Source organism: Saccostrea cucullata, unplaced genomic scaffold (assembly GCF_032062105.1).
Source record: "Saccostrea cucullata isolate Sc308-1 unplaced genomic scaffold, CSIRO_AGI_Scuc_v1 ctg2310, whole genome shotgun sequence".
NCBI lineage: Eukaryota > Metazoa > Mollusca > Bivalvia > Ostreida > Ostreidae > Saccostrea > Saccostrea cuccullata.
The window spans coordinates 50266-73466 of record NW_026936718.1 but is presented as its reverse complement, the minus strand read 5'-3'; the positions used below and the strand labels follow the sequence as shown (position 1 = coordinate 73466).

The 23201-nt window shown below is 33.5% G+C and overlaps 1 protein-coding gene and 1 long non-coding RNA gene across 39 annotated transcripts in view; one reads left to right on the top strand and one right to left on the bottom strand.

Moving 5' to 3' along the window:
• On the top strand, positions 1–4106 carry LOC134246333 (uncharacterized). Of its 2 annotated transcripts, XR_009987617.1 has the most exons (4): positions 1–15; positions 439–511; positions 664–823; positions 947–4106. It is a non-coding gene; the product is annotated as an uncharacterized LOC134246333 (long non-coding RNA). The 2 variants fall into 2 exon arrangements; XR_009987616.1 differs by lacking the exon at positions 1–15 and having other exon boundaries at positions 427–511.
• Positions 4107–6367: 2261 nt separating this feature from the next.
• LOC134246329 (centrosome and spindle pole associated protein 1-like) overlaps positions 6368–23201 on the bottom strand; it is a 64674-nt gene continuing 47840 nt past the window's right edge. For 27 of the 37 annotated variants that reach the window (XM_062728647.1, XM_062728663.1, XM_062728669.1 and 24 more), the window contains 23 exons: positions 22397–22429; positions 21515–21635; positions 21082–21131; positions 20651–20748; positions 20348–20544; positions 19930–19983; positions 19569–19718; positions 19266–19403; positions 18812–18874; positions 17489–17533; positions 16050–16115; positions 15530–15569; positions 15350–15438; positions 15095–15141; positions 14807–14919; positions 14124–14255; positions 11115–11165; positions 9939–10019; positions 9121–9224; positions 8968–8991; positions 7936–8041; positions 7515–7584; positions 6368–7389 (listed from right to left, as the gene is read on the bottom strand). In XM_062728647.1, coding sequence (XP_062584631.1) covers positions 7326–7389; positions 7515–7584; positions 7936–8041; positions 8968–8991; positions 9121–9224; positions 9939–10019; positions 11115–11165; positions 14124–14255; positions 14807–14919; positions 15095–15141; positions 15350–15438; positions 15530–15569; positions 16050–16115; positions 17489–17533; positions 18812–18874; positions 19266–19403; positions 19569–19718; positions 19930–19983; positions 20348–20544; positions 20651–20748; positions 21082–21131; positions 21515–21635; positions 22397–22429 — 1936 coding nt within the window. In that variant the 3' untranslated portion in view covers positions 6368–7325. The remainder of the gene's footprint in view (positions 7390–7514; positions 7585–7935; positions 8042–8967; positions 8992–9120; positions 9225–9938; positions 10020–11114; positions 11166–14123; positions 14256–14806; positions 14920–15094; positions 15142–15349; positions 15439–15529; positions 15570–16049; positions 16116–17488; positions 17534–18811; positions 18875–19265; positions 19404–19568; positions 19719–19929; positions 19984–20347; positions 20545–20650; positions 20749–21081; positions 21132–21514; positions 21636–22396; positions 22430–23201) is intronic. The other 10 variants (XM_062728652.1, XM_062728671.1, XM_062728675.1 and 7 more) reach the window with 7 other exon arrangements.

The window sequence follows — 23201 nt, the reverse complement described above, 5'->3', positions numbered from 1 at the left end:
CAGTCTGGCTCTTAGGTAAGTTTTCTCAGAACGTGCAATGAATGCATGGGAAAACTTTAAGAGATTGCAAAAAAATTAGCTGCAGAATTTACTTTTTATACAATATAAATCAATTGTATTCTTTTAATGATACTAGATTGTTTAATACATGTATATACTGTAGAAGTACTTTTTTCTGCGTGGTATTAATTTACGCTATGTACGCGGTCACAAATTTTCTTCGGAAATATCTCCAAGCATATTTAATATAAATGTAAGGCATAAAGTGACAGTCTAAGAAATCTGCAAATTTTCTACCCACGGATTAAACAGAAATTGAGATTCCGCGGAATTATGACCCCGAGGAAAAAAGTACGTCTACAGTATGTACTTAATTTTCATGCTGTAGGGACATTTTTTACTTTTATAAAGCCAATGGTTGTTTGTTCTTGTTTTTAGTGATGATGGGATTTATGCAGCAGTAGGGACTATCTCTGGCAGTGTGGCTGTGTATATCTCATTCAGTCTACAGGTAGGGTACATCATGCTGTCACAGTGTGAGCACAAATCTGGCATAGCTAAAGCATGGTTTAACAACATTTCTTTATTTACTGATAACACTGATGGAGGTCATCTTGTTCTATGGATCTAATGCGTTCATACATTTGTGTAAATTCATTGCAGAAACTATATTCTGTCAAAGAAGCCCACAGTATATTTGTGACTGGCTTGACATTCATGCCAAGTTCCGAGGGAGCACAAGCTATAACGGGAACCCAGGATTTTACACTTCTCAGTGTTTCAGCAGACAACACGATTCGCATACACCAAGTAGCTCCTAGAGGTGAGGATGTCCTTATTTATAAATCTATCTGAATTAAGAAAGGTATTATTGTTATCATCAAAATTAAACTATAATATGGGTTGATGGATGCTGTTTAAATAAAAATATCTGCGTATTTGACAGGTTCTTACAGTGCAGCTCTGGTGGTTGTCCTGTTTATCTGCTTCATCTCCCTGATCTTCTGGCTGATATCTGAACTTGGACTATGATTACAGCTAAGAGGGTCATTGTCAAATTGTCATAATACGTACTTAGGATCAGAAACTGTTCGGCCTTTGTTATGCAGTGAGGTCAGTGAAGCTGTGATGTTAATTGTTGGCTGTGTTTCAATCTCACTGCCTGCACTGACAAAATGGAATCTCACTAGAAGATAAAAAAGTCATACAAAATGTCTCTTACCGGGGTATTCATTCATACAGCTCTTTAGAAATAATTTTGTACATGTCTGAAGTTTTTTTTCCCTATTTTGGTTCAAAAGAATTAGTAAGTAAGACCCCTGCCACAGGGGCTCAGTGTTGACAAGAATGTTCTGCATATTGTGAAAATGCATTTCGTCCTTAAAAAATCTCTCAAGTTCTTTATTAACAATCAGCTTGGAGAGAAACCAAGTTTATAGCAGTAAAAAAAATGAACAGATGCTTGAGTTCCCTAAGTCACTGGGCTTATTGTATTACATGTAGCTTATGTGCTGTTGCCATAGGCATTCAATTTTAATGTAAAAATGTGCAGTTTCTAACTAATGAATATAGTTGTAGCAGGTAGTTCTTGACTTTTATAAAATGAAATTTATTGTTTATTTTCTGAAAACAGAAAATAAATTATAGTTGTCATTGCACATTTTCTTTTTAAAATTACAGTGTATTTTTATATTTATGATGCCATTTTTGAAACATTTCACTCTGATTACCCAATATTTATACATATTTATATGATTCTGTTGTAAAACTTATGTCATACAGGTATGATTGGTACTGCCATTTTCTTTCAAAATCAAAACAGTTTGATTTAAATTGATTTACATGTCAAGGATCAGTATTTAATGTGGGATGATCCTCGACTGACTTGACCTTTGATAAATCATTGGATCAGGTACATGTAAAGTTGTATATATATACATTGTAATTATATTATTTTCTATGGTGCTAATGAAACAATACCTTAATTAGGGCCCCGCTCTTTGGATGTCCTCTAATTTGTTTGAACATATTTTATTGACAATATTTCAAAGGGATTGAATGCAAGTTCCAAACACTTAGATAGTCCTCCACTGATCATGCAGTCTGTCCATCCTTCTAATTTTTCAAGAGCATTTTTCGTCTACCCTTGTCCAACTACAGGTAAAGAGTGTACAGTGACCTTAAACAATTTTTTAGATGAAAGGTCAAGGTTAAAAAAATCTTTGTTTAATGCTTGTTGAAATCATATTTTATCAACCCTTGGCACAGTTATGGTAATACTTCACCAAAAGAGTGCATGTGGGAAGAGGGGGGATATATTCTCTCCTCTTGGCCCATTCAGACTTAATACTTAAATTCACCTATTGATTCCCTGTGGGTAGATGTGCAGTGACTTTGAGTAGACTTTTGTGAAAGTAAAGGGCAGAAAACCTTAATGTGTAAAATCCTTATCCAGAGTATATTTTCCCTCCCCTTGGCCTTACCTAGCTCAATCTTCACCTGGGTGTGCAGTGACCTTGAACCAATTCTCATAGGTGGAAGGTCAAGGGCAGTAAACCTTTGTATAAATTCTTATCAAGAGCATACTTTCTCTCCCCTTGGTCCTACCCAACTCCAACCCTTTAGAGTGTCCTTGAGTTGAGGATATGCATAGTCCTCATGCCAGTTATTTAGGTTTGTGATTAGGGTCGTAGCAAATCTATAAAATTCTTCTTGGTTCTTTTTTTTTTATTATAAGCCCTATCTGGCTTGATCTAATCACCCAAAGAGTGCCCTTGTATAAATGTCTTTCTTCTTAGTGTCTTTATAGAGGGAATACAAGGGTAGATTCAATTCTTTGTAAAAGAATGGATAATGGAAAAGAAATATTATTTTCTCTTTGTGAAGTTTTTATTACCGTATAAGTAGAATTTTTAGCGAGGATTTAATTTTGGCATTATTAGCGAGGGTGCTGACATCGCTAAAATTGAACATCGCTAAAAATTAATTGCGTATTATTTGCAATAGCTTCTTTAGTTAGCATTTTGAAATCGCTAAATTTACTTCTCGCTAAAAATAAAGTACCAGATTTTATGCAGAAATCGCTAACTCTGCGTCTGGCTAAAATTTCCACTTATACAGTATAATGTTACATGTATCTTAAGCTGTCACTTCTCAGATCAATAAACACATCTGTATCTAGTTATTTGAACTGCAGCCAAGGTCAAGTGTGAATGTGTGGATGAAGCATTCATTGGATGCTGGCATTTCTCTCTTGTTGTTCAAATATACATTTAGTTGAATTATACATATTAAGAATAACAATGAAAAGAATTAAGAAATGATTATTTCCTTGTGTAAATACTCATCGTCTCAAGCCACGGTCCGGAGTCCGCATATAGCTCTCTCCTACCCGTGGCTGCTTGATCACAAAAAGTGTCGTAATTTTGAATATTTACCAATCTCTATTGTGACGTCATATTCAGTTAATGACAAGTTTTGTTTCCATTGCAATTGAAATCAACAACTTATATCAGCAGTATTTCGTACATTGTGATTGGATATTGAAAGGTCGCATGTAAGGTCAATTTCCGACTATGCTTTACTCGCATTGGTCAATACTTTAATGAGCTATGAGATATTCTCGTCTCATGCAACCACGGCCAGAATTGGAGAGGATCATACATTATGAACGTGGTTTGCGACGATGGTAAATACTAAGAATTAAACTATTACATGTAATTTTTTACAGTTATGAAGTAAGATTATATACTCATTCTGTCAGAATATTTGATTTCTTTTATATTTTTTCAAATCATAATATTATCCTATCCATGCATGCATATTCTTGGAAGAGGCTCTTGCTAATGTCAGTTTTCTAGGGTTTTTGATTTTACAATTAATGTTATACTCTTATGATGGTATATATTGTATCTTGTTATTTATCTGTGGCATTGGGAGACACTTGTGTTTTCTTGTATCACAAATATTATTTTGATAGGTCGTGGATTAATTATGCTTTATTAGAAATATACATTACATTCCTACCAATAATGACTTATATTTCGTTGTAGTCATGGCCATTATTCTCTAATAAATCACATGTAATGTATGCAAAATAATTTATTGTTTATAGGATTATTTACAATAAATCATTTAGTGATTATAGAGTAAAATTATGTGTTTAATTCTGTCACTTTGATGACTAATTTGACAAACTAGACTATATATGGTGTGTGTATGTATCAGCCTTCATAGTTCAGTGGCAATCTAATTAAAATCAGACTTCTTAGATCCGCGCAGAGAGTATACGGCGTGGATCTAAGAAGTCTGATTTTAATTAGATTGAGTTCAGTGGTTAGAGCACCAAAATAGTAACACAGGATCCCTGCTCTTGATTCCTAGTCAAACTATTTCCTTGCCACTCTGATGAATAAGAGCATTCTGAGAGTATTGAATAAGCAATGCCCCCTACTGGATGATGAGGGATCAGCTGGATAATTTGTTTAGTGCTCAGCAACAAATCCTAAAGTTGATATATTTACCACTATCCATTTATCACTATCCCCATAGGGACTAAACAAAAAAAATTTTTGAGCAATTCTTGAGTAAACCCATTTTATTCCTTCTAACAAGGGCATATTTCAGTGTCTTTTAAAATCTTTCAAAACTTCCTTACTTAGTTTAACTGCAACATACCAGGAGGAAAGATTCAACAGACTCTCCTGCAACCTGATCTCCTGATCCTTGTGTCACAAAGGAGGTAGGGTAAGACTACTTTTTGGACCCTGGTTTGGGGTACATGTCTTTAGAATGATGCAGTAGTTTAGAGATTGAAAACCACTTATCACCCCTGCCACAAAATGAGCATTGGTTTTAAGTTACGGGATACAAAGGTCACAGGAAGGTCAGAAAATATGTTAATTTCCGAATTTTCTCATTTTTATGCAAATTTCAATTTTACAACAAATTTTCTTTCAGAAAACATAAGAGCACAAGCTTGCTTATTTACCAAATTTATATACTGTAAAATCTCATATTTTTGTGGGGTCAAATTTTCGTGGTTTGAAGAAAATTTCTAGGTTCGTGGGGATTTGATTTCATGGATCAAGAATTAATGAGTACTTGTGTATGTAACATTTCACATATCGTGGTGGTCATGAATTCGTGGGTCTCGTCATACCTCTAAAACAACAAAAATTAAACCCCCACGAAAATTTGTGATTTCACAGTATTTCATATATATACTAGCATCAGATGCATCTTGTATGTTAAAATCTCAGATAGGCAAGCTTGTGCTCTGTTTTCTAAAGTGAAAAGTATCTCAAAGAACTATATGCGGTATATTGCATATACATGCCCCCACAAAAGTCAGATTTTGAAAACTTCCTGAAATGTGCTGAATTCAATAAATTGTATGAGAAATATATATTAAATGAACATATTATAGTTTCAAAGCAGTTTATTCACAATTTTTGTTTTTATGACGTCACAAACTAGTCTGATTTTATATCCTTTTCAGAAAGAGTACAAAATGGACAAAATTTCAACAATTTTAGCTTTAAAGTTTATAGAGGGCATGCTTGTTCAGGAACAATATTGACATATTTCATTGATATTATCATTCTACACATTATATCAAAATATTGATCCTGAACACACATGCGCTCGGTGACTTTTACTCAAAATATCGACGAAATATGTACATTTTTCTGTAGAATTCATAAAAAACTAAAATTTACGTCATGTTTGTGACGTCATTACGTACATATGACATCCTTACGTATGAAATTATTCAGTGCTTTGAAATCAGCATATACTCCCCGTTTAAGAACTTAATTAAATATACCTCCATCAAAGTTTGATTTGGGGGGCGAATATTGGCTATTACCGATTAAAGTTCTTTGACGAAATTCCACTAATTTTGAGAAAATTGTGGGAAAACGTCCTATTTCTGCACCCTCTTGTGGCCTCCATGTATGCTTTGAATCAAAATTAGTGCTGGTTTTAAACATGCAACAATTCAAATTCTTAACTACAGACTATCTCTGTTTTAAATATGTTCCGATTTTTTACATCAAATAAGGGGCCAGATTCAGTGGTTACCATACCTTGTCCTTTATAATTTGCAACTTTGACCATCATTACCATGAAGGTAATTTGTCTGCTTTATATTAGGGAGAGAGATTTTTAAAGAATACACATATTTTCACTGTTTGATCAAGCCTATTATATCTTCTTCTAAGGTTTCATAATACTCTATTCCTCATAGAAGAATTTTCAATGGTTATGATGTCTAGCTATGACATTTTCGTAAAAATGTATACTATCTATAACACATCTGTGACATATAGTAACTGACTTGGCCATACAAAGAACAAAATCAAAATTATATCTATAAATTTATTTTTCGTCTTTTGCAATAAATAACAATACAATTTATTTTATTTATTTAAATGTACTTTTTTTTATTTCATAGATTTTTTTAGGATGATAAATAGCTAATTTTTCAACAACAATTTGTGACAATTTTGTTAGTGATGTGTAAACATGACCAGCCACACAACCCTCAAAAACAGTATGCAGCGACTCAGCTGTAAAGCAAATGTGTCATGTTTCGACATTATTTATCATGATTCATGTACATTGTTCAATGCCTATACCTGAATAAAAATTATTATTATTATAATTTATAAATTACATGTGCATGACCATTCAGAGAAAACCGAAACCTGAATAATCAATTGATGTAAGGTAATTAGGTACCAGGTAATCTTGAACCATATTGGACACTTGAATTTTGCATTTAAGAAATTTGCATAAAATTTTCAAAGAACCTTTATAAAATGTAAATATATAAATGAAAATATTACATTAACAATATTTTACAATTGGGCAGAAGTAATAATACAAATAAGGACTAGAACTTTTACTGGCTAATCCAAACTGGGCGCTGATGTTATGTGAGTAGAAATCACATATACTGAAGGCTAGTATATATCACAGATCGGCTTTATAAAATAAATATGGCTGCCATAACTAAAACATGATACATAAACTCTGATATCATTTTTCACAGGAGTATGGCAAAGAAAAAAATTCCATCACAATTTACAAATACCACACAACCTTAACAGCACTATTAAAATTTTAACACAAGTACATAACAACTGATATTTTTGACATTTGCATTGATGCTATTTTACATATTTATCATCTGGTTCTGAGCACAGGCCCTCAGAGCTTAAGATAAATAACAATTGATGTTCATATTGAAAGGTCTCTAAGAAGTTTGGAATGTTCTGTGGAGTATGGAGGGGATTCACAAGTTGGGTTGATCCTGGTCCTCAGATAGCCTTACTGGCGGGTCGTAGCCAGGTGTCATCTTGTAATGTCTGGCCTGATGGTGGTCTAAACAAAAACACAACATTCTTGACATTAATGTCATCAATTTTAATGATATTTAAAATTGATAAAATTCCAACTAACTACTTTAATTTATAAATGATCTTGATGGTTCCTGTCTGGACATTTACCTGTTGTATCTCTGTTTTGCCATGAATCTATCCAGAATGTCATCAGGATCAGCCAGAGAAACTTCATCTGCTAAAAATAAAAATCTCAGTTTTATCAGTCAAATAAAACTCTCATTTAATATTCTCAGTCAAATAAACTCTCATTTAGTACTATCAGTGAAATAATTCTTTCAGTCAGTGCTATCAGTGAAATAATTCTTTCAGTCACTGCTATCAGTCAAATAAAGCTCTCAGTCAATATTATAATAGTCAAATAAATCTCTCAGTCAATACTATCAGTCAAATAAATCTACAAGTCAGTACTACAATGTATCAGTCAATCAAAACTTGCTGTCTGTAAAGTAAGTCAAAAATCTGTAATTTCCATGTAATTAAAGCAGTTACTCATAAAGTACATCACACACAATGTTTAATAACTTACCATTCAGTTGGTGCAGTCGTCGTAGTCTGGCATCATTTTTACGCTGGATCCTGTCAACATCCAGACTTGTCGTTGATCCAAACGGATTTAAAGGTTGACTCTCAGGCTGATAAAACAAAGATAACTATGATGTTTTACAAATGACATATACAAAAATAATTTGCTTGTTTCAATTACTAGATTTATATTCTGGGGGTCTGAATCCTAGGATCATAAATCAAATACTTCTAATAGAGCTAGGACTCACTGTTCATCATTATCAATCAAATAGTTTGCTTTTTCAATGTCCAGAAGTAAAGAAGCATGCCATTTTAAATTCAAGATTAATTAATTAACTCCTATCAAGACTGATATGAAGACACTTATCAGGATTCAGACGAGGATGCCAAACTTCATATCAAACGTGGAAATAGTTTTTAATCAAGTTTTACTTCACTAAATTGAAATAAACATTTCATAAAATTTGTGTACTAAAATCTGTTGATTTAATTTGTTTGTTGAACTCAACAAATAGAGAAAGTTTTATAATAATTATAAACACAAAACATAAACCGGAAAATTGTCAGTCAACAAAGCTCATACAAGCCAGAAAAAAATTCAACTGTTTCAACTGAATTTGAGAAACTTGAAAAAGAAACACTGAGGAATCTTAGTACAGTCAATATGAGGATTAGAGTATGTGTATATGGGAAAAAGGTTGATCAAAGAGACACTGAGAATGCTGTAGAAAATTGTGTCATAAATGAAGGTAGATGCTGATTAATTTCCATCAAAAAAGTCTGTTTAGGCCTTCAATGCAGAGAGGTAACAAACGTGTCTGCATTCTCTTCAAATGTGCACCATCAGTCGAAATATTGTTATCTGAATCACCTATGAAATTATCAGACATTATATTAAATAAAAAGATGAACAGGCTGCCTATTTTCTCCAGAACTGTTAATGAGTTATAACATTAGGAGAAAGTGAGCATGTTGGAATGTGTTAGTTGAATCACAGTTGAAGACTTTGGCTGGTGACCAGCCTTATACCTACTGGATTATATCCTACACTATCCACCTACGGATACAAATCATGGAAGAAAATTAGCCACAATATTCAATAATTTAACATTTAATTAAGTTTTAGTCTAATCAAACTTGAATTTCTTGTGAAAGTTATATATTGATTGTGGACATGAGAACTTACTCTTGGACTTAGTGCGATTCTTTCTCGTCTTCGGTTGCGAGCCGACTCATTTCTCTTAGGTAGATCCTCAAAGTCATCAGGGAAATGGTTAAGTCCATCCACATCTAGGGGAAAATCATAGCAAGATGAATATTTATAATAGTAAAAATCTTCTGTTTTCTTTAAATTCACATTTCAATGGTCCTCCATTGTCGGTGAATGGAAAATCTAGAGGAGTACAGTTTTCTTGCAATTAGTGTTCATTGTAACTAGAAATTTACTTTCAAATTGATATAATTAGTTTCTTGAACTTTGAGTATGCATTTGTAATACTTGATATCTGTGTGTTTTTTAAATTTTAATTTTGTACATAAAATCACTCCATTAATGTTAACATTTTAACTTTAAAAATGTTACTTTCTCAAAAAATATTATTCATTAAATGCAATAAATCAAATATTTAAGTTTCATTTTAAAATTATTTCTCTCTGAGGTCATACATGTATGTACTCTAAGATCTAGGGAGTATATAACTGACTCATATATTAGTGAATGACAAGATCTTCATGGGTTGATTAATACTTTATGTCACTGATCCTTGCCTTTTGAACAACAATAGATTGCAAATAAAGATTAATTTGACTGAACACATTTATATTTGGTTAACCTACAGACAGGTGAAGTTATTTGTCAATTAATGAAATTTGCTAAAAGGTAATCATTGTTGTCTCTTGAAAAAGATATAATGTCTTCTATAAATTAAAATATAACCCAGAACCATTACCCTGTATTGTTAGTGGTGTTAATAAGTGATATAAATGATAAGAATGTGACCAAACCTATAAATGCACTGTTTGAGTTGAGCATGGAGCGTGGGCTCACAGTGCCCTGCCGTGTTGTCATGGGCGGTGCACCGAGACCTGTACAAAAAAAGCAGGTGCCATACAGGTTAATGCATCTACATTATATACATAGATCTGCAAATATAAATAATGAATCTGTATGCTAATTGTTTTGAATAAATATTCCAAAATTGTTAATTAAAGGAGATTATAAGATTTGTTGTGGGGAGAGGAACATTAATAAACTTCTGTTTACAGGGTTATTTTTGTCCTGTTTTATTTTTGCCCTTTTTTGTTTGCAAATGATTGTGCCCTACTTTTGATTTACCCAGACACTGTTGCATTTTAAAAGGTATGACTCGGTTTCTGATTAATTGACCCAGTTAAGAAAAGGGCAAAATAAACTGAGAGAGAAAATCTTCCTGTACACAGTATGTACATTTAGTATGTATTTCATTTTCTTAAAGACTTACCAATTAACTAAAAACATAAAATTACTGGCTCACACAAAACAATATTCTTTGATGTGTAACTTGACCATACCCCCATGATCTGAATCTTATGGCACAGTACTACCCAAGAAAAGATGTTCAAGTTTAGAAGGAATGAAATTAACAATAACTTAGTTTGTTAGCTGGAGCAATTATGATATAATGATCATAGATTTTTTTTCTAATCTACCCCAAAGAAGAAGAACTCTCTTTTCAGAATTACACTGCCCAAGAAAAGAGATATGAGGCCCATAGTCCACAAGACTCACATGAGTTATGATGGCCCTGCAAATTTTTATAAGCAGATTTTTTTCCACACTTGTCTGCAGGAATTGGTGGGTTTAATTGATAAATAAATGATATCCCATGAAAAAGAGCTGATATGATCTTAATGATATTGTTACCAATGTCTTAAACATTTGAAGGTGCATGATAAAAGACTCATGAGAAATAAAATGTGTTAGACACCCAAAAGGCTAGAAAGTGGCTTAGTTTGCTATATAGCAAAGAGAAAGCACAAACTTTAAGGTAGCAGTGCATATATATAAATATGTAAAATAATATTCCTGGGAAAAGTCTTTAGAGTTATTATTATACAGTTAAGAAATATTATGTTCTTTAAAAGAAATTATTTCTACATGAGCTCTAGGAAATAGAAATCCATAATCTACTAGATAAATACTTCTGTCAGATCGCCGTCCTTTCCATGTGTTGTAATTGGTTGGTGTGTATCCTTAAAAGGAAATAAGAAATGAACCCATATGAATGTGCATGCAAAACTGCAATCACAAGGTGTCATACACATGTACATGTATTTGAACTCAGAAAAATGTGACTCAGTCTGTAAGTTTAAATTGACCAGCCAGAAGACTTCCTCTGGTCATGTGATTAACTCAACCCAAACAAACCTGGAAATTTATCTCTTTCTGGGAACTGAATTTCTGTCACTGTTGGATACAAGTGAAACTTTCTTGAGATATATTTCTAACAATCATTATTGTAACAGAATGTTACAACTCAAAATATTAAAGAATATATTCTCATCTAAGAGCTGCTTTAAAATAGTCAAAAATTGTCTCCAAGTCTTGCCCTCTTTCTGTGACTCTGTGATCACTCAGTGTGAATAAAGACAACAAACCTTCTACGCCATGTCTCCCACATCTACTGCAACTGTCTGCCAACAGCCAAAACAAAACATCAAATACTTCCTACCAACCACATCAAAGTTTGAAGGACCTCATTACACTTACGTATATTAATATTACTTCGCATTAAATTAATGCCAGTTGCATGTAAATATTCAAAATCAGCCATTATGCCAATTAAGTTAACTTTTGTATGTTTGTATAAAAATAAATTAGGGAAAAGTGAGTCGAAGGTCACAGGGAAGGTCAAGGTCATAAAATTATATAATACATGAATTTGAATAGCTTTTACCAATATTTATCAGAGAATGTATTTCAGTTATCAGAGTAGATTTCAGTTAACATATTTTGAAAATTTTCTTTGAAACTGAGCTAGACACAAACTGTGACAGATGGAAAGATCAAAGAATGGTAATGACAAACACTACATGTATATGCCCTGGTTAAACTCATGGCAGCTAGAGCAAAAAATCAGACTGCTTCACATTTTGATCAGTTCAATGTATACCATAAAGTCAAAGACAAGTAAGTAGGTTTCAAAAATAACATGATAAATATTATTCAGTGCAAAAAATAATTTTATAGTTTGATGTCATTTGTAACTTTTATCTCTTTCTCCAATGAGTTGAAAAAAATTATGAAACATGTGTTGTTTTTCTTGTTTTTACTTTGTGTATAAAAGTTTACTTTTATGTCATAAGGCTGAAAATTAAAGAAGGCCTGATGAATGATTGGTATTATTTTTGTCATGACTGCCACTTTTAACAATATATTGCAATTTACTAGATTTAAATTTTTTTTTTTTCATAAGTTTTTTTTCATAAGTCCTCTATTGACATCTGACTCCAATTTTATGAAATTTGGCTGTCAATTTTTTGCCATGGTAATAGTGCATAAAAGTTATATGCAACATATATAAATCTGTAAGCTGAAATGAAATTATCAAATCAAACCAAGGTCAAAAGATCTATATACGACAACAGAATATATACAAGAGGCCCATGGGCCACATCGCTCACCTGAGAAGCTTTGACCATTCTGTTCTTTACCAGATTTCCCCCTTGCTATACATAATGCATCCCCACCCTACCCCACTGATCATAATTTAGACATTTTGAAATCTACACTAACCCATGATCCTTCCATGGGCACATATGTTTCAGCTTTTTTGGCCCAGTGGTTCCTGAGAAGAAGATTTTCAAAGATTTTTCCTATATATTTCTATGTAAAACTTTGATTCCCTATAATGGCACCGCCCTTCCCACGGGGGTCATGATTCCTATAATTTAGAATTTACACTACCCTAGAATGCTTCTATATATATAAGCTTCACTTTTTCTGGCCCAGTGGTTCTTGAGAAGAAGATTTTCAAAGATTTTTCCTATATATTTCTATATAAAACTTTGATTCCAAATTGTGGCCCCGCCCTTCGCCCGGGGGTCATTATTTGAACAATTTAGAATCTACATTATACCAGGATGCTTCCACATAAGTTTCAGCTTTTCTGGCCCAGTGGTTCTTAAGAAGAAGATTTTCAAAGATTTTTCCTATATATTTCTATGTAAAACTTTGATACCCCATTGTAGCCCCACCCTTCCCCCAGGGGTCATTATTTTAACAATTTAGAATCTACATTATACCAGGATGCTTCCGCATAAGTTTCAGCTTTTCTGGCCCAGTGGTTCTTGAGAAGAAGATTTTCAACGATTTTTCCAATATATATTTCTATGTAAAACTTTGATTCCCCATTGTGGCCCCGCCCTTCTCCCGGGGGTCATGATGTGAACAATTTAGAATCTACATTACACCAAGATAGTTCCACATAAGTTTCAGCTTTTCTGGCCCAGTGGTTCTTGAGAAGAAGATTTTCAAAGATTTTTCCTATATATTTCTATATAAAACTTTGATTCCAAATTGTGGCCCCGCCCTTCCCCCGGGGGTCATGATTTGAACAACTTAGAATCTACATTATACCAGGATGCTTCCACATAAGTTTCAGCTTTTCTGGCCCAGTGGTTCTTGAGAAGAAAATTTTCAAAAATTTTTCCTATATATTTCTATGTAAAACTTTGATATCCCATTGTGGCCCCGCCCTTCCCCCGGGGGTCATGATTTGAACAATTTAGAATCTACACTACCCCAGGATGCTTCCACATAAGTTTCAGCTTTACTGGCCCAGTGGTTCTTGAGAAGAAGATTTTTTAATGACCCAACCCTATTTTTGTCTTTTCTTGATTATCTCCCCTTGCGAGGGGATATGTCCCTTCATTTTAACAATTTAAATTCCCCTTCACCCAAGGATGCTTTGTACCAAGTTTGGTCAAAATTGGCCCAGTGGTTCTTGAGAAGAAGTCGAAAATGTGAAAAGTTTACAGACGGACAGACAGACAGACGGACAGACGGACGGACAGACGGACGGACAGACGGACGGACGACGGACAAAATGTGATCAGAAAAGCTCACTTGAGCCTTCGGCTCAGGTGAGCTAATAATAGAGCAGAGGTTGAAGAGAGCATGCCTAGGAATTCAGAATTGAGTGCACTCACTTTGTTCCTTCATGGACTTGAGTGTGTCCTCCTGGTGTCTGAGCAGAGCGTCCTGCTGAGCTTCCAGTGTCTCGTTAGATGTGGGAGCGTCTGGAAACATGCTGCGGAAGGCCTTTCTGGATTCTGTGTCATCTTTTTTAAAAAGAGTTTAAGAATGATGAATTAAACTTGAATTGCATGGGCAGATTTTCTAAGATTTTCAAGAATCAAATATAGATCAAAGACGATAAAAGTTCTCAATTTTCAAAACATTCTGATCTCAATTTTTTTTCATAATACATGTAATATAGTTTCTCTGTTTAATCTTTGAATGTTCCATACACTTTGTTGATAAAATAAGCTGTAGATAGATTTTCTTTAAACTAACAAATACAATAAAGGAGGTACTATCAAAAATAAGATACTATAAAATGAAACCCACTTAAGAGTCACCAACTAAGGCAGGAAAAACTGATCAAATAAAGAACACACAATTTTAAATTTTTATTTTCTCAGCAGTGCTGATCACAACATAAATTTGACATCTATAATAGTTATCAACACTCAAAGAGTCTACAAAATGTCACGTTTTATCCTTTTTAGCTACAACAGAAATACAACAAAGCTCATGAAACATTCCTAATAAGTATCAAGATATAATTGATTCACTTCATTCTCAACAAAAATTCAGTTATGGTTCTTACTTTTGTATTTGAGCTCATTGAATTCCTGTATATTTCGTGGATTAAGGTTTTCATTGGCTCGGACTGGGGCGGGCTCCCCGAGTCTGGCCCTCTCAAACACGTCAATTTCCTTCCTGTAATGCGAGTCCTAGGATTAATACTTTACACACAAAAGAGTCTTTTAAAAAAGACACAACAAATAGACAGAGAGACGGACCAACTGAGTATTCTTAAATCAGAGAAAGCTCAATTTAGAATACAGTTCAAGTGAGTAAATATTTAAATGGAAAAAAATGCAGTAAAACATACGGAGGAGGTCTTTGCACTGTTCTTGGATCAAAAACATCAGGTTCATTCTGTCAAGAAAAAATAGCAATCAAAGTTGAGAGAAAACTTTTTTCAACATTTCCGCTTCCTGTATTATGTAACATCAAATGTAAAATACAGTGTATTATGATGCTGTTTAATTACATCTTAAACTTTAAAAAAAAATAAAATTGAGAAGTTGGTTTTATGAATACAGACAAAAAAATTGTCTCAATTCAGATGAACTCCATGTGTTACCCTCTGTGTTTCCAGAGCATTCTCCACTCGCTTCCTCTCACTCTGTAGCTGTTTCCTCATAGACGCCAGCTCCTTAAGGACGTCTGAACCTGTCAAAAGAGGAAATATACATGTACATGTAAGTATCAATCAGTAATAGTTATAACACAAGTAAGAACAGAGATATGAAGGATAACTTACTGTTGGCTCTGGACAAAGGCTGAGGTGGGGGTCTTGAAGACTGCAATAAAAACAAGTGATCTAGAAGATTTCTCTTATTATCAAAGAACATCAGTCCTCACCTGTTACCAACTATAGAAGGGTTCACATTATAGGAATATATAATGGACATGCATGATAACTATGCTAATGTGCAAAAAACATGCAAAACAAATTGATAACAACATCAGGAAACTTAATACAAACAAAAAGGAAAACACCACACATTTGTGTGATGGAAAAAGAGCCTCTTATATGTCACGTAAAATTATGATCTGCTTTCTTTATTGATTATATGATAGTAATTAAAATTTTTCATGTAAAAAAAAAACAACTTTTGTACACAAGAAACTGAAAAAGGTAAATTTTACTCAAACATAACCTTGGTAATTTTCAATCAAAATAAATAAAGGGAAAATTTTGCCAAATGAACATTACAGGTTGTTCACATAACTATACTATGTTTTGACTGGAGGGAGACACGGAAGTTGTTTGTTGTTACCTCGTCTGGGGGTGGGTCTTTCCGTAAGGCTGGGATCGGTGGAGAATTTCGTGTGTCATCTGATGTCTGTGGATAAACGTAAGCAGGTAAAATACACCTCTAAAGCTACGAAAACTAAAACCACATGCTTAAGGATGTACATGCCTCAGCATAGAATGATTAGGTTGAAATAGGCATTTATATATTGATATCAAGGTTTAAATATAAAATTTTATTCAAAAACTATATTTTATGCTAGCATAAATGATTTTCTTATTTTTTTAAAACCTGAAATCAAATTAAAGAAAATAAATTCTTATTAGTTTTCCTGAAAATTAAACTTAAGTTTGACATTTTAAATCGGTGTTATCTTCTTAAAATGTGTCTTATTTATACACATAATCATTTCTTTAATTCCCTCCAAAATTCTTATTTGTAAGATGCCATACATTGCAAAAATAATAGATGCTTTTATAAATCATCATTAATGAAAAAAAAAAATCATATGTCATTTTCAGCAAACTAAGTTAGGAATCATTCAGAACTTATATCTCACAAAACTGGAAAGGCAATTCTTATTTGCTGACTTCAGAGACATTAATTTTTAAAATTATTTTTAGTGACTAAATTCCTTACTACTAGAAACTGAGGAATGAACAAATCTATACCTACAAATGCATTCTAATCCAATAAAAGCAATCTAAGTGCAATGTACATGTATTAAAATTACACGTTCTATGATAAATGGATGGGCATAAATTTATTCATAATGTATGCACGCCCCTTTTGCATTCATTGCAAGAGGGTGCATGAATTTAAAATGGAGCAAATCCGAAGAAGACTGCATTGTCTCATTTAAAGCAGTTGGGTTTGGGTGAATCCAATAAGAGGCAAAATTAATTTCCAGGGTGAATGGGCAAAAATAACATGAGTCAAAATAACCATGCATACAATATGATAAAACTGAACAAAATACAAAGTTAACACAAATGATGAACAAAGGTTCTGCAAAAAAGAACTTAGTTTTGTGTGTCTTTTGTTTTAGAAATAAGTGCCTTAAAATAGTACACTGGTAAAACAGATTAATTCAGGTAGCAGAAAGCTAAGTTGTGTGTGTCCTTATAATTTTTTTTTGGTGAAAGTTAATTTTTTGTTAACAATTTTTTTCTTTTTTTCAAATCAACACATTTGCTACATTGGTTATATCAAATGAATATTATGAGGGTTTTTTTCAAATAAATATAGACAAGTACATACTAAACTTTAAATCATTAATAATTTTATAGCAAATTTAATTTTTATTTTCTTCAACTTAATTTTTGTTAATCATTAACAAAGCAACAAAAAGCATGATTACAACACATGTACATGTATTTTTACATTATAGTCAAGACAAAAACAAAGCATGAATGAGCAGCGCAAAATTCTGGCCAGATCTATAAACGCAGCATTTTGTTTACCCCTTTTTCTGGTGATTTGGGTGGTTCTGGGGTAGTTTTGTCATCCTGCCAATTATAATATTATCTCTATAGACAAATTGTAGTTCTCCATCCCCAATAATTAAAACCTACCCCACCTGATTATTTAGATATAAACCTTACCAAACACTGTGCAGTGTCAAACTTTTAAACTCTCTGTACCAGTGATAACAAGTAACAGTATCATATCAAGTGTGATAGCTTATTGAATGTTGGTGTAATTCATGAAACAAAAAAAAGAATACATATGGTAATATTCATGATAGAAAAACTGCTCCTTGGCCTCTCCCATTAAAATTACCGAGATTCCGTAGGGCTTTTTCAGACCCAGACTATCTGGTGTGTTGACTCCCAGCCTGACAGAGTCTGATCTGTAGTGACTATGAGTTAAGTCACCAGAGCTCAATTTGACTTCCTATTAATCAGAGTTCACAAAAGTTAATAAAACTGTCACAGTTTTAAACAAATGGCATGGTCATCCCTTACAACACACAACACATTATAGAAATTCCACATTCTTTCTGCATTTTTCTTTATTGACTTTGAACTTAACAAAATGACCTTGCATCAAGTTCATGACACTTTTCCAGGATGTAAGAAATCTTTGTCATGAGTCAATTTTACATGAAGAACATCAAATGCTCAACTCTTTCAAACCCAGAATTTTGCATGTGATCTTGAACTTACTCCAAAATTCTAGGGTCAAGGTCACAGCAAATCTTGAGGTAACAGGCAGCTTTTCAATCCACAAGATATGGCCATGAGGACTAATGACCTTGAACATGTACTTGATTTTTACTGACCATGATCTAGGGTTGACATACCCTCTGATTAAAGGTAATCTTTTTGTGAATTATGAAAAAGTTTCTCCATTCCAAATTTAATTAGAGACAAAAATTATATTTTTGTCTTCTACTGAGTTTGAACTCCAGTGAAATGACTTTCACTTTAGGTCACTGCAAATTCTTGGGCCATGAGCAATATCTTATTTTAAAAAGTTGTTATAGTCCAGACATGATAGCACTGATAGACAGACTGACAAAGGTATAACCCCCCTTCTCAGCTTAAAAACTTCATTTGTCAAGAATATAAATCTAATCTGAAATTTCAACTGAAGTAAAACAAATTTTTATCTAGGAAAGTCAATTTGATTAGCAATTATCAGAAAGATGAATCGTGATGCACATGTATCTGAAATTCTTTTGCTTCAACTGCCATTTAACTTTAAAATTACATGTTACATATGAATCAATAAGCAAAAGTACTTGTATGTATATTATGCCAAGTTGAATTTAACTTAATTACCGAGTAGTCTTTCTGGCCAGCATTTCTCATGGCTGGGACAGGGGGAGACGACCCCCGCTGTTCCTGAAAAGTCAAATAAACATATCTAAATCTACGGTGTTAAAAGGAAAAACAAAATAATGTGCTTTCTATCCAAAGTTAGATGCCTAATACTAATAAGACACTAACGTGGAACTCTAAAAGCACTACACTGGTATAAAAACAAACATAAATATGCCTATACCTATAAACTTAATGCTAAGTATGTACAAATGTACAACAAATAAGACTGAAAATTACAACTTACATTATCAGTTGCCTATAATTCATGTAAAGGTAAATACATGTACTAAGTAAAAACTGAGAGAAATAAAAGTTGATATTTCAAGGGGAAAATACTGATAGAATAAATGTTTTTTCTTCTCTCTTTAAATTAAAAAAAAAAGCCATATATGTATTCTGTTTCTCTGGTTACCTGTCTTTCCCGCCTTTCCCGTTCTTCCTGTTCCCGTTTTTCCTTGGAACGCTTTTCATCCTCCTCCTGTTTTTTCCTCTTTGCCTCCCTCTTCTTTTCCTCAGCTTGTTGTTGCATCTCTTCATTTCTTCTTCTTGTCTGCACCAAATAAATTTTAAAACATCAATATTGAAATATTCATTACACAATTTTACAAAGCATTTATTTTGCATTATACAACTGTTGAGATTTTGTGTAGACTAAATTAACACAATAACATTCCTAATGTGATAATCATCTCATTAGCATATGACCTTGACCTACCTCTTCCTCTTTCTCCCTCTTTTTCCGCTGTTCTTCTTCGTATTCACTCTGTATTCGGAGTCTCTGTTCTTCAAGTCTTCGGTTTTCCTTTTCTTCTTCTATCCTCTCTTTCTCTTTTTCAATCTGTTCTCTCCTCTTTTTCTCTTCAATCTGATATATATAGATACAATGTAAGATCTCCAATAGTTTTTGACTGGATATGATTTTTATCCAAGAAGTTGTGTTTTTTTCACCAAGCCTTGGTGACTTGGATAAAATCACATCCTACCACAAACCATTAGAGATTCTTTTTGTCACACATTTTACACAACCCTATATCACTTGTTTTTCAGTATTTTTGTAGATAAAAAAAAACATGTACCTGTCTTCTGAGATCATCTTTGTATTTGTCTGATTGATTCTTTTCTTGTTCTGTCTAAAATACAAAAAATAAATAAATAAAATAAAATAAAATGGAGGAATGAAACCAATTTTATTGGAAGAGATAAATATGAGACTATTTTTTACTACAAACAAGATGATAAAGCCCCTCCCCTCCTCATGTTCCTAGGATCTCGATGATACAACACTGAGTCGGATTTAGATCAACACATGTATTAAGTTCCTTGGCATGAAGAACACAAACAATTGCATTCAATTGGATTGAAATGTTAAAATTTTTGGCCTGAACATAATTTGCAACATGAACAATGACAATCATAAGATAAAGTTTTTACATATATAGATTCCTACCAACAAACAGTTGACAATATTTAAGTGCCTAGTAAACAGATTCGTACCTTGGGCTGACCAAAGATTCCATGTCCCCCTCTAGCATGAGTGACATCTCCTGAAGCATCAAGCTGTGGGGGCGGGGGACCAATCAGGTCGTCTCTGGGGGAGGGGGACGGAGCTCTAAATCTGGGGGACTCCCGAGTCACACGTGACCGAGCCGTATCTGGGTCCTGATTGGTGGAATGCAGCACTCTCAAATCAGCTGAAAACAACACAAGGATATATTTATATATGAAAATTATCTTCTCTCTGGCTACAAAAAGTTTTTTTTCCCCAAAAATGTACATTCAAAGCAAAGCAAATCTTACCGACAATATTTCCCTGGTTATCTCTCATGGGTGCACCACCTCCGCCTTTACCAAATGGATTATAGTTTCTAATCTCATCATCCAATTTCTGCTCATATCTGTAGGAAGACATGAAAAATAACACTCTAATATGCCTTTGTTCACAATTGAACCAAATAGCTCAATATTTTTGTTAAATTAAAATGGGATGAAATAACTCTAAACCGAATCAAGCAAAGTTCCCCCTGCAGAACAATGTAGAAAAAGAAAATTTATAATTGAGAAGATGATTTTAACTTAACTGTTGTCCTTTCTAGATTTATAGATCAGAAGTTAATAAGAAAAAAAAAAGTCCTGCTCACATAATATTCCACTATCATAAAACCTTACTTGACCTTTGGCTTTGGTGGTCAACTAAAAAGAAATCTTACAATACTGAATTCTATTTTTACCTCAGCTGTTCTTCTCTTTCTCGCTGTTTTCTTAAACGTTTTTCTTCAATCTAAAAAAAAAAAATTGTTAACTAAAATATAATAACTTTTTTCCAGCTACACAGTTTATATACCGTTCTGTGATAGAAAATATAAGAAACATTTATTAAAGACTTCATAATACATTTGGAATTCCAATTTGTGAAGAATCATAAGGGAATATGGTTGGAAATATAAATACCAGTAAAATTTGTCCAGTGTGAACTTGCTGTGAGCCTGAGAGGCTAAGCTGACCTACCTGTCTGTCCAGTGTGATCTTGCTGTGAGCCTGAGAGGCTAAGCTGACCTACCTGTCTGTCTAGTATGATCTTGCTGGGAGCCTGAGAGGCTAACCTGACCTACCTGTCTGTCTAGTATGATCTTGCTGGGAGCCTGAGAGGCTAACCTGACCTACCTGTCTGTCCAGTTCTTCCTGATATGAGCGTTTATCATTCTGTGACCGACTGCGGATTTCTTCGTCACTTGGGAACTGGTACGGAGATATACGTTCTCTACTCCTGTCTCGTGCCCGGGCTCTAAAATTTAATAACGTGTCTTAGTTAACCTATATACATGTCCATTTCCCCAATTGTATGTAGAAATCTATACATAATTTTACATTTGTTATAATACATTATTTCTCCTCTTAATATAAGTCTAAAAAAAAATTTAAACTTACATAAACTTCAATGATATTTTTTACAGCTTTTTGTATAATAAGCACTCATAAATAATGTAATAGGTATATTAATTCACTTATTTTTCTACCAAGTTAATCAAAGCAGATATGGTAAATAAACACACAATTTATACTGCACACACTAATATATTAACTACTCTGATGCCCCCGAATCTTCAATTATTCTGGCTAAAATATCAACACCACTAAAACATCATTCTATTTCTTGTACACATATGCAGCTGACAAATAACTCATATCAAACGACACAATTGTACAAATGCCACATACAAACACACCAATTCATCATTATGCATATTAGCTGCCAAATTACTTAATATAAAAACTATACAATATACTAATAATGCCAAACCTAGCTGCAGAACTGTAGCTCTCTGTGAAAAAAAAATATCGACAGACCAGAGAGTTACAGTGTCACCCATTGAAAAAATGTGTAGCTCTCTGGTCACAAATACCATTTAGACCAGTGAGGTACAGATCTGCAGCTATGCCAACCCCAGACACATGAAGTCACCAACACATGTTCAGCTGACAAATCACTCATGTAATTATACATGTACTAATGCCACACCCAAACACGAAGTCACTGGTACGTACGAAGTTGTTGGTGGAGGTATGGTGATCTCTAACCTGTATAAGGCAGGAAATACTAGAAGGTAATGCTTGTGTACAGATTCACTGCTAACATTTTAAATATTGTATTCATTCTACAGTAAAACTTCTGTACTACATCATGTACATGCTGTATAACCAATGCAGTAGGTAAAGTTGACTTATCAATTAAATTACCTACACATTACTGGTAATCTGGGGTGTGGCAATGTTTTAACTCTTACAAGTTTAGGTCATCTTAGATTTGGTACCAAGCTAAAATATTTATGCTAGCATTCCTTACATACATGCAGTAGTTAAGCTACCTAGCATTCTATAATATTCAAGCTTGTAGCTCTACAAAGAGTTGACATAGCCACATAGATCTAGAACACACTCCTGGACATAGCATTAATTCCATGCGACAGAACATAGGCTATGAGTCCAAAGGTCTTATTCTGTCAACAATCATGAACTTGATCTGTATAACTATAGGAAAACTCTCACAAAATAAAAAAAATAAAAAAGGCAGAAACAAAAGGCCCCTGGACCTTGATGGTCACCTGAGCATCATGGGTCACCTTTAGTCTACCTGAACTGGTATGGACTTCTGAGAGAAATTATATCATTTGAATGGTGAAGATTATCATATCATTCTCTGCCTGAACACCTAGACTTAGATCATTGCACATTACACATACTTGTAGTTTCAGTTTAGGCAGATCTGCATGTAGAGAAATTCAAACAATGTATTGTTGAGTAGGTTAAGAGATTTCTATAATTTTCATAATACTGAAAAAGACAACAAGAA